This window comes from Ambystoma mexicanum, chromosome 13, assembly GCF_040938575.1.
Source record: "Ambystoma mexicanum isolate Mex_15411 chromosome 13, UKY_AmexF1_1, whole genome shotgun sequence".
Classification (NCBI taxonomy): domain Eukaryota; kingdom Metazoa; phylum Chordata; class Amphibia; order Caudata; family Ambystomatidae; genus Ambystoma; species Ambystoma mexicanum.
The window spans coordinates 88,795,641-88,808,167 of NC_090938.1; the positions used below are offsets into that span (position 1 = coordinate 88,795,641).

At 42.3% G+C, this 12,527-nt stretch overlaps 1 protein-coding gene across 2 annotated transcripts in view; it reads left to right on the top strand.

Moving 5' to 3' along the window:
• The window catches only part of LOC138520916 (cytochrome P450 2A6-like), a 368,045-nt gene that overhangs the window by 55,558 nt on the left and 299,960 nt on the right, over nucleotides 1–12,527 (top strand). For both annotated transcript variants that reach the window (XM_069633343.1, XM_069633344.1), the window contains exons 2-3: nucleotides 994–1,156; nucleotides 2,900–3,049. In XM_069633343.1, coding sequence (XP_069489444.1) covers nucleotides 994–1,156; nucleotides 2,900–3,049 — 313 coding nt within the window. The remainder of the gene's footprint in view (nucleotides 1–993; nucleotides 1,157–2,899; nucleotides 3,050–12,527) is intronic.

Sequence of the window (12,527 nt, forward strand, 5' to 3'; positions counted from 1 at the left end):
AATACACTTGTACACGTCTTCATTTCAAGGTCAACTTGAAATCATAACTCCAAGAGGCTGGAAATTCCACTGATCTTGAAAGAAGAGGCCACTGCGGAGGGACAAGGGCCACCAAGCAAGGCCCAAACGAGCCCAGAACAGCTGCAATTCTGGAGATGTAGGCACTGACCTGCTGTCTTTCAGGCCAACTGTGACAAAGCAGCGTGGGCTCGCATTGCAGACTCCTCCTCCCTTTGACCCTCTGTGTGTAGCACAGAACCACCACATGTTACATTTCCTAGTTTCTTAAAGTAACAAAATGCCAAAGTAACTCAGGTTCATCAGTCACCAAACTCATGATCATTGAAACCTTCATTTGTGTTTGTTGTAGAGGTCCCAGACTTGGAGAAGGATTTTTGTACCAACTGGTTCCTCGGTAAGATGAAAACTTATTCCAGATGACTGTGCTTTGTGGTAAATTAAACCTTGGCTCTGATTCTTGGTTGGCTGGATTTTTGGTTTCAGGACCTGAGATTATCTGAGATGGCTTAATTGTTCATGGTGAGGGAATTAGTTCCCTACATTACTAGATTGTGCGTACCGAAGGATTTGTGGCAAGGCAGATAGTTTTAAGATGAGATCAATAATACATCAGTGGTACTGTTGTGGTCAGTCTGGTGTAACCCAGATGGCGTGAGGCTAAGGGCCTTCTTGCTCTTCTGTTCTGAACTAGTTCCATTCAAGTGATTTGTTTCTTAGTACGTTGAGGCACCGCCATGGTGAGGAAGGATAGCTCAGGGACAACATGTTCATTTTGGAAGCAAGACACTGCAGCACAATGCAGGTTCGATTCGTGATCCTGCACTTAGAAACCACTCTCTGGTATTAATATGCGCTTTATGAATAAAAAATTATAATTATAATAGTCTATCTTTGAAAGACCGGGACATTAAAACCAACATTTCATTTTTTTGCATAACATGTTGCTTCCTTTCTTTGTGTTTGAAATTATAGCTTAGTGAGAAGTATGGTCCAGTATTCACTGTCCACTTGGGGTTCCGCCGCGCTGTGGTGCTCTGGGGTTACGATGCAGTGAAGGAAGCCCTGGTGGATCAAGGAGAAGCGTTCAGTGGAAGAGGGACGGTAGCAACCTTCTGTTCCGTTCTAAACGATTATGGTAAGTAAAGATGATAGAAGCAAGTAGGAATATGCACACTTGTATATTTCTAAATTTTAATTACTTCTGTACCTTATCTGTCACACATCAAATAATAGGTCACTGTGTTCAATAGTATTGTGTGTGCGTTACTGATTCTGTATTATTATTATTATTATTATTTTATTATTATTATTATTATTATTATTTTTAGGATTTTTATTGAGTACGAACCTACCTTTCGGAAGCAACAGAGCAATTTTCTTGAAGTGTTTACTGAAGTTGTCTTACCCGGGACTATGTGATTTTTTCGATTACAATTTCAGAGAAGGATTTTCTAACAAAACAAAAATAGCGAAAACAAACATGATGTTTTTATTTTTATTTGTGGGGCCGTCCTCCAACCCCCTTCCCACCATTGCATCCCCTTACCCCACATCCCAGGAATATTCTTTTTAAATTCAGGGGTTTTTTGTTGTTTTTTTTGTTGAGAAATTCTTCTCTGAAATTGTTGTCGCTGAAATCGCTGGAAACGGTCCAACCCACAGTGAACATGTTTGTTGCTCAGTACAATAAGCATTTTTGTCTATTCTGGACTTTTCGGTCACTCTGTATCCTGCCGATGTTCAAATCTCACATTTAGTGATCACTGACCATGCCCTGTAGGACGGTACAACATCCTTTCATCATGGGATGTTTTTTTGTGGGGTTTTTTGCAGAAAATCTTTTTTCTAAAAAACCCATTACATTTTTTAGGGGGTGTTAGTAAATTATATGTATGGGGTGTGGGTGTTTGGGAATTAATACAAATTAAAGAAAATGGGGCGGTCGGGGGGAACCCCCCAAAAAAAATGTAAATAAAATTTGATGGCTTTTTTTGGAAAATAAATTGCAGCAAAAAAAACAGCAAAAAAACATCCCACAATGAAATGACATGGAACCTGTAGGACATGGGAAATTTATAACTGAGAGCCATCTATATTATTGCCACCCATTGACCTATCTGCACCCAAGCCTTGAAATGGGGAAAGCCTTTCTTGCAACAATTCTATGAAATTCAGGGGGAGTTGGACATTACAACAGAAATAACTCTTTGATATCATCATTTTACTCACAGTCTGAGCAACATTGTGGAGTCTAAGTTAAGATTCTTGTCACTTCCAATACCTACCAAATTTCAAGCAAATTTCCGAAGTTTTATCCTACACCTACTGTTGTAAATGATACAGATATTGATATTTCATTTGTATCGCCCTCATACACAAGTGTTTCAGCGCGCGACAAGGCAAGGGAGGGGAACAAGGGAGAACAAAAACAACGATCTTACCAGGCCCAGTGACATTGAGATAACTATTGCCCACTGGCCATGTAGCATTTAATACAAGAACAGTACATCACACTTACCTCCATCAGGAGTGAGTAACCATGTCCCACTGTCTATCGCCTTTATCCCCTCCACTTTGCACCAATTACAATTGATACAATTGATGAAATTATGTCGTAAGTGATGTCAGCTATGATATTATCAGTGGGCTCAGAGGATGCATAGTGAGGGGGCTCGGAGTTAAGGTGCTGTAGCTTAAACGACTTGCTAAATTTCAAGGGTTTTGTTGAATTAAACCATCACCTTAACTTCACTTGAACTAAATGACATATATGTGCATGTGTGTTCAAATTTGCAACAGAAGCACAACATAGTCCTGATCATCTGCTCTGACAGCAAAGCAATCAAAACAGTTTTATTTTTTGCAATTTTTTCCTAAGGGGTCAATTTTGCCCAGGGAGCACGTTGGAAGGAACTACGCCGGTTTTCTGTATTAACTATGGGTAATCTGGGAGTCGGAAAGAGAAGCATTCAAGAGAAAATCCGTGAAGAAGCCCAGCATCTCATTAATGAGTTGAAAAGCACAGGAGGTTAGTAACTTTCACCTTAAAAGGACTATACTGAACAGAATTAACAGCACCACAAGTTTCTGGTTTCAAATGTTTATTTGGTAAACCTGGATATTTGTTATCTCAGGCAGCACAATTTGTCAACAGCCCTTTCCACATTATCTTCTTTCATATAACTACTGAAATTACCTTGTAAATACTCCTGGACTAATATTCATCCCACCAATGCACTATTCCACTGATCCTATTGAAAACTTGAAAACATAAGGCAAGCCTATGTAATAAGATAGGAGGTGGATCATTGGACTGCAGGGTGAGGACCTGATCGGCCTTAATATAGATGAAGACAAATAATGTATTGTTTCTCTGGTCAATTATGTGCCGTTATCTTGGAGACAAATGACTTATAGTTTACCTGAAAACGAACCCATGTAAATCTAAATGAAAGAGAGCAGTACATAATCATTTAATTGCTATATGTTTGCTCTTTTGTCTTCCCTTTTTTCCTTTTTCCTTTTATGCTGCATTTCTGTGATTTTTTTTTATTTCCTGTAATTTCCTGTAATTTATGTGTGTCTTTGAGATACTGACGGATGGGATCTGAGTGGGCATTGGTATTGTGGGCTCAGATTTCAGAAACATTAGCGTTATGACACAATGCAGGTGAATACCTTCTGAATTAGAAGTGCCTTATACTATCTGTGTAAATTATACTTTGGCGTTGATACTAATTAGTGCATGTTATTAATTTGATTGATTGATTCTGTATTTTACTGACACATTGGTACAGAGGACTAGCTACCCACCTACCATTGCATGCAGGTGAATGTGTTATATTGTGCCTAAAATCAGGACAAAAATGTAGGTTCACTGTCTTTTGAGCACATAAACACTGGATTTTTTTTTCATTTTAAAATTACATATGAACTGTTTTGTTACAAGTACCAACATTTAGATGGGCCCAAGAAAACTATAAAAATACACATTGTGGGAAATAACAATGGGCCATGAACAAAGAATGGCAGCTCTGACTGGGGTCAAAAAGTAAATCTTTACAGCCTTGACTCACATTTGAATTTATTGAAGCAACTGGGCAGTGGTGTCAACCAATCAGTGGCATTTGCCTACTGATAATGGCCCATATTCTGAGTCTGCACCATTGGCACAATGCCTCGTAATCTGTCAACTTGTGGAACACCCCACAGTCACCTCCTGTCCACCTGTTTCCAGCCATAAACACCTAACTCTCCACTGAGGACGCAAGGCCCCTTCGCCATAGCCACTCTCCACCTTTTCGTTGTCAATTGAGCTTGAGAAGGGATTTCTCGTAGTTTGCTTCAACAACGTGGTATGAGAAAGGCATATTGCTCAGAGACAGACACAGAAACAAGGATAAACGTTTCAAAAACCTTTATTTATAGAAATGGGGTTTGAAGAATGCTTAATTTTCCCTATTTCTAAATGGGAGTAGTCTCGACCATTGAAATAAAGAAGAAAGAATAGTCCAAAAGTCTGTCTGTAAAGAATTAAAGAATCTGTCTGTGTCAAACCTATGCTTGACCTCACTCTCTAACCTTACAATGTGTAGTGTATTGGGGAAAGTATATAAGTACCTCAAAAGACTATCAGGATAACCATGGAGCTTCTTCTCAACTCCCTTCCCCAAGCTTAAGTCACTTGGGATCACCAAAAGCCTAGTTCATTCCAAACAGTTCACAAAAAGGCAGCTCAATAGTTTGCTTATTCAGGACACTGTTCATATACTTCTCTCAGGCTTCCGTTGCCTGATTCAATGCTCTCTAGTATAACGCAGTTCTGCTTTAACAATATTCTCTTTCTCAGGCATCCCTCGCCTGATTCAATAACTTCACAGATAACACAGTTCTATTTGAACAACATTGTCTTTCTCAGGCATCCCTCGCCTGATTCAATGCCTTCTAGCATAACACAGTTTTACTTTAACAATGTTCTCTTTCTCAGGCTTCCCTCACCTGATTGAATGTGTTCTAGTATAACATAGTTCTGCTTTAACAATGTTCTCATTCTCAGCCTTCCCTCGCTTGATTCAATGCTTTCTTTACCGGAGCTTAGACCCTCTTTACTTGTTACATTTGCCGCTTTAGTATTTTACATTACAACATTTCATCATCCTGATACACAGGGTTCCCTTACCCAATCCTCCTGCTGTCATTGTGCGGTGTATGTCGAAGACTTTCGAAATGACACAGTTTTTCTCATCCCCATGTCTGACCAGTCTGAGACTGTTGCATTCTGGTTATCGTATTCCTTATACTCTGTTAGTCTTTCCTCAGGCGTGCCTTCTAGCACCATGACAAGTTCCACTTTCTTGTCTCCACCTCAAACATGCTCCTTAGCACTCCAACAAGTTCTGCTTCTTGTCCATTAATTTACTCATTCAGTTCTGTTTCATCTGATCCCCCTCAGGATCTGGTTTCACTCAATATTCTCTTTCCCGTCGGCTTTCACTTCCAATAACTTTATGCAACTCACTTTTCACCTCAACAATACTTTGATTAACTTTCACATTTCACAGAGACTTTTGACAATGCGGTATTCCACAGGCCCACTCTGTTACTTTGTTTCATCACAGTTCAGAAAAATCACAGCTTTCTTTCAACGTGTCTTGCATGTTGCGCGTAAACTTGCTTCAACTTGATTATCATTCACGTCTTTACAGATCAGGGCCTCTCATCACTTTGAACTCACTGGTTGTACCTTAACAACATGTCATTCATGGTTATTTTATCCGAGGTCAGGGTCTCTCCCCTTCTCCCCCCACACCTTCCTGGGAGGCCTCGCTGTCCCAGGGAAAGGAGCAATCACTTGGCACACCATTCTGAGAGATTAACCATCTTCTCGGTTTCCGACAAACCCTTTCGGCTTCTTGGAAGCACTGTTCCCTAGGGACTCTTTCTCCTGCAGAGGCCTGGAGCCTTGTACCATCTTGGCTTCCCATTCTCTCAAGCCTGGTTCTCAATAGCCTCTGCTCAGCTGCTCGCCACCTCAACTGCTCTCCTACTCAAACTCGCCCTTACCTTCCGGGCTTTCCGTGCTCCCTTTGTGAATCAGTGTTCAACCGTTTATACTTAGTTCGGTTCTCAATTATATTCAGGTGTTTGTGATCGCACCTAAGTGCCTGACTTTGCCTGGCCTCATTAGAACGACATTCAAAGAAAGAGAAACGTTATTTTGAGTGTAGGTGTTTCATTGTGATGTTATTAAGACGGGAGAATCCTTGAGGACTCTGGGGAAACCAGGGGTCTGGCTCACAGTAGACTGAGGGGATATCGGGCAAGGGGTTATTTGGAAAGTGTGGATACCATGTCTCACCCTTGGGTAATCCCTCCCCAATCCCAAGGGACCCTCCACCCAGGTGATCCTCCCTCGCTAGTCCGCCCCCAGGGTCAGGATCCAAAATGGATGGCCCTCCCCGGCCATCTGTTTTGAAGGTCCCCCGGGATTGGGAAGAAAAAAACCCTCAGATTTTTCACAGTGGCCTTCTTCTTTGTATTTTCTGTTTACTTATAGAATGGCCAGCCCAGTCTACAAGCACAGTTTCTCAACTAAAACAAGCTCCTGTACTAGCACCCTGCACTCTATGCCAGGGTACTAATTGCTATAAGTCCCTTTTCTGGTGTGCTTATTAAGGTGGTAATGGAAATTCACGTATGCAAGCAAATTTGACTTTTGGCAATCTTGCTTTCTCACTCTTTTCCCTCTATCGCTGGTTCACAGGGGTTGTCATTTTCACACCATCAGACATATTTAGCTCCTGAGGAAGATCCTGTAATTATCACAGGATTGAAATATGACAGGTTTGGGTTTGGTCTTCTTATGTTATACCTTTAATCACTAGTAACATTACCCTTTAATAGCCCACATTAATAATTCATCTCTGAATATGAGCCATCAATTAGGATGGATTTCCTGCTTCTTGTCCTTCTTTCAGGGACAGCCCCTTGACCTGGTTTTAAAAGTCTATAATGCGCAGACCAAGGCTGCAACTCTATATGGAGTACCATCGTGGGGCTATATGAAAGCACTAGAGATATAGGTCAAGGAAAACAAGTTTTTCAGAAGTCTATTGGGGCTGCTGGGATCTGCTGCTTTTGTCTTAGTCCATAGGGAACTGAGAATGGACTTCTGGGTGGATCAATGGGCATTGAGTCCAATTAACTTTTGGCTTCACCTGAGGACCAATGACCGTGCCACCTTATGTCATTTTATTATCAGGACTCACATGGATATGACAAATAAGACATAAAATCCCCTGGTCAGCATCCATTGATGAGTCCCTGTCCAGAAGTAACATGTGGGTTTGTTCTCCCCCAGTTAGTTTGCTGACCTCTGGGCAATTGTGCTCTTACAAGCACATTTTGAGTAGGGCACAGAAGGACAAAAGGGACTTCTTGGAACTTGATATCAATCAAGACAGAAATCACACTGTGGTAAGTAGGGTGAAAAAGATTCAGCCATACCTGAGCTCCAAAAGGGGAGAGCGTTGGCTGATCAGGTTCGTCAGATTTTACTGTTTACAGCTGAGGGGAAAGTGATCCATGTATCCTGATATATCAAGTTGTCCAGCCTGTAGGGCGGATAGAGAGGATCTGAAGCACCTTATATTATTTTGTCCAGTGTATAATGTCATTAGAAGGTCTACTATTTTACCGATCTTGAGGTCAACTAATACTCACTCCCACCGGCCAGCTTTATTATTTCTTTTGGCAGCGGATTCTGTATTGACATCTTGGGCATTTTTGTCCTTTCTGGAAAGAGTTATGTATCAGAGAAAGGGGATATGATCCTAATTGTGATGATGTGTTTATGCTACTGGACATGGACCACATTTTCTATAAACAAAATTGTTTTTATAATGCATTGATTACTGGGGTGAATTTGAAGCATGGATATTGTGGTTTTTATAATAGTGATGAATTGGTTCTTTTTTATATTGTATGTGGAATTGCTTTGTGTGTGTTTCATGGGTGCATCTATTCGAATAAACAGATTGACTAACTGAGCATTCCCCTTTGTTTTGTATGATATCCTCAATGATACCTCCCTTAAAGTCTTTATTGTATTGATAAGTTCCACAATTGGAGTTCAGAGTTACTATGATCCGAAAATGTTAATGCTTAAATCACCGTCAATCATCTCAAGGTTTTATCATACACATCTAAAGTGAACATAGGCAATACAAATTATTAAAAAAAAAGAAAAACTCATAGCAGAAAGTGGAAAAAAAGCAAATTGACCCATTCTATGAGTTCTGCATTAAAAGGTACATATTTTTTGTTCCCAAGGATCTGAATTTGTTTGATCCAGTTAGGTGCACAGAGGAGAGTACACTTTTTGCACATGTTCCTTTGTTTTTAACTGTAATATTCGATTGTAATTCCCTTACTATGCAGTATGGTGTGCATTTATACAGGTTCAAAACTACACATTAACTTCAATATACAAAAGGTCTTGCCAGATACACATTTGGTTTGGTATTTGCAAGTCAATGGAGGTCATTACAAGAATGGAAGTAGCCATGCCGCTATTTGCGGCATGGCTACCCCCATTCCGGGTACCGGGTACCGGGTCCGGGTTCCTGAAATGGGTAAATACCGGGCCATTCTGGTATTTCCCCATTCTAGGAACCCATCCCCATTCCCATTTGAGCCCCCATAGGCCTCAATGGGAATGGGGAGCGTGCTAACGATGGGCCCGTTAATAACCGGCACGTTGTTAGCATGCTGGTCTGCTCGCGGGACCCTCTAAGGACGCCTGGTAAAACCAGGCTTCCTTAGCAGGTCCCGCGAGGAGACCTCGTAATCCCGCGGTAGGGGGTTAACAGGGCCCGCAGCTCTACCGGCCCCATTAACCCCCTACCGCCGGACTTATAATGACCCCCAAAGTACAGTGGCCCTCATTACCACCCTGGCGTTGGACCATGGTGCTATTAGCACCATGGTCCATGCCGGTCTCTGCCATGGTAGATGGCGGAATTACCGCCCCATCACAAGGTTGGCGGGGCGGTACTTCCCCATTCACTATTTGCCCTTCCCCATTCCCATTTTGCCCCATAGGGCATAATGGGAATGGGGAAGGCGATAATTACGGCACCGCTAATAGCGGTTGCCGTAATTATCGCCAATGTCCCTTTGCGGCACACACTTTAACGGCTGGTCTACACCAGCCGTTAAGTATGGGTCCCGCAAAGGGACCTTGTAATCAGGCGCTAATGGTTTAACGGCGCCACCGCCTTTTACGGCGCCATTAAACCATTAGCGCCGGGGTCGTAATGAGGGCCAGTGACTGATAATTATTGTAAACTAATAATATAATATTTACAAAGAGTAGACGGGATGAAATTATGGTTAAAAAAACATCAATAGTATTAAAATAAATAGCTCTAACTCCTGGGATTTAACGAAGCAATGGTGCTTTTTTATTTTGAACATTAATTTGCTGTGTTAAAAATAATAAGCCAGGTTGTTTGCTTACAGGTGCGCCTTAGACCTACTTTGATGCAGCAGTGTTAACGTGCAATATTAACAAGGAACTTAAAAAAAAAATCTTTCAGCAACAAATGGAAGAAATGGATAGAAAAAAATTCTACCACATTTCCTGAAATAAGTTTATTATTGAAGGCATGCATACATCACCCAACAAAATGAAAGCAAGGCACTTTCTTTTGTATCTGAAGTTTTTGTCTAGGAAAGGTCTTCTTTTCTGTAGGTAAGATGCCTGTATGTTTGTGGAGTATTGTGGGTGACTTCCCCAGCAGGTAAAGTTAGGGCACCACCTTTAATTTTGATTTATTATTTTAAATTAAACAGAACATTCAGATTAAAAACTGCTTTTTTTGTCCCTAAATGTTGTTGTGATGGTTGTGCAGTGTTAGATATGGGGACATTTCTCCATAAAACAAATCTTTAAAACTGAGATGTCTATAAAGTCATTATAATCTCCATGTTAGCAGAAGTAAACCGACTGTGCATCAGATATACATGTATTAGTGTTCTAAGAATACTCTGGGCCTCATTATAACCCAGGCGGTATGGGGTTAACGGCGCCAGTAAAGGTGCCGGTGCCGTCAACCCCGTGCCGCCTGATTACGAGGTCCCCTTGAGGAACCCGGTCTGCACATCCGGTTTCACCAGACGTGCAGAGCGGGTCCCGCGCGGGGAGGACGGAGCAAACGGGCCGCTCATAATCCGCCCGTTGTTTGCTCCCTCTCCCATTCCCATTCAGCCCTATGGGGCTGAAATGGGAATGGGGAAGGTCCGGGCCCGGGTTCCTAGAAGGAGGAATTACCGGGCCCTCCGAACTCGGAATGGCCCGGTAACTCCTCATTCTGGGAACCCGGACGCGATTTCAGCGGAAGCCATGCCGCCAATAGCGGCATGGCTACCGCTGAGATCGTAATGAGGCCCTGCCTATAACGAGTACCACATTTTAACTATTATTGGCCTTTGCCTTCAAGTTTAACCGTACTCATAGTTCAGATGCGCTGGATCATTTAAGTCTACTAGTGAGGTATACTATATGGAGCATCCTCTACTTCCCTACTCCAAGATGCACCTATTGCCTCTGTTATTGTACTTTGAGGTTGATATATTCTCAAAAGAACTTGAGTAGATAATTTAACTATTACAACATGGTAGTTTCATCACTACCCTTCTGTAATGAGAACATTACCTCACTACACAATTGTAATATCTTATTACAGTTGAGTTGCTATGTCACAATGCCTGCTGCCTGAGCCAGCACAAGGCAGAATTGCGGTGTCCATGAAGCACTAAGTCAAAGCTGTGGCTAGCTTTACAGATTACTTTCTTCTAAAATATCTTTTTGTCACTGTGCAGCCAATAATGGACAAGACACTATTAATAGTAGTGGGTTAATGCACTGTATTAAACTTTTTAAAAATAGTTTTCAGTGACACATTATAAGCTGCATGTGAGTGTTTTCCCTCCCACTAATCAAGTTTGTCACGGATTATATGTATAAACCACTAAGGATCCTTTGCATTTGAGAATTAAGAACAACAAGTATTAAAGCGAACAATGGTTTGCCATAGTAGTATAAGGTAAAACACCTTATATCATATGTCAAAAGGGAATTGCAAGTCACCTTCAACCTCATTCTTTTGTGTAGTCCTGAAACTCCTGATTGGTATAGTGCAGTAGAGGGTAGTCTATTAGTACCTGGCGAGGGACAATCAGATTGTAACATGCAGTCGGATTGGCCCTCGCTGGGGCTTTACCTGACCGGGAATCCCTCTCCTGACATTCTTTTCCTTCGTCCCTGGTGGTGGGGGGCAGCCCCTCAGCCAATGAGGAGGCTCGGAACGGGGTAATCCCGCTCCGAGCCACCACATGGCTGGAGGCTGCCACCCTCCCCTGCCGTGGAGCCAGGTAAGTGTTTTCCCTACCCCTCCCTCCTGCCCCTAAACGCCCAATCCAAACAATCCCTTTCCTGCCCTCCCAAGCTCACTTACCTTCTTTTTGGTCTTTTTCGGGAGAGGACGCGCTGGGAACACTTCTGTCTCCAGCGCGTCTGCTCCAAATCCGTGACAGGCCATCATGGAAAGGAAGAAGGGGCTAAATGCAGTCCCTACCCTACTGCCATGGGGGCCATTTTTGTTGTTTACTTTTTTCTATTTCTTTCAATAGTCGCCATGGGAAGGTAGAAGGGACTATTTGTAGTCCCTTCTCCCTTTCCATGATGGCCATTTTATTTGTTTTTCAATACACTTTTAATGGCCACCATAGAAAGGGAAAACGGACTCCGTTTTCCCTTTTCCCGGCGGCCGTTTTTTTTTTTTCATTTTTTTCTGTTCCAAAACGCTACAGTCTTTCGGAACAGAAAAACAATGCTAGTAGTACCCCAGTCTTGCAGGCTGGTATACTAATAGCAATAACCTGAATATATACACATTTCCAGTTTCACTAAACCAATCATCATTATAGTAAGGAAGAGAAAAAAAAAGAAAAAGAAACATTTAAAAAAACACAATACCTTCACACAAACAGACAAACAGTCAACAATCCAAACCCATAAGCCATAACTTGCGGAGTCTGATATCCATCAGACCTTGAGTGAGCACACTTATGTACAACCAACACAATAAGTGGGCCTCATTACAAGTTTACTGGTCCGGTAACAATGGTACCGGACCGGTAAACTATGAGTTCTGCTCGCGCGTGCCTTCCCGCCCGCCACGCCTGTCCTAGCTGGCGTACTGGAACCCACAAGCAGACACTGCGGGTAGCACCGGCACCATTCTGAATGGTGTCGGTGCTACCGGCCTCTCCATTCCCATTGAGCCCTACGAGACTCAATGGGAATGGGGAGTAAAAGTTTCCGGCCCCTTGCAATGGGGAAAGACAGGGTCCGCCGGGGTTGTAATTGCCCTTTATTTCCCCATTGCCAGGGGCTGGGAAAATCTGCAAGTTTGGCGGCAGACTTCCGGTTTTACCAGCAA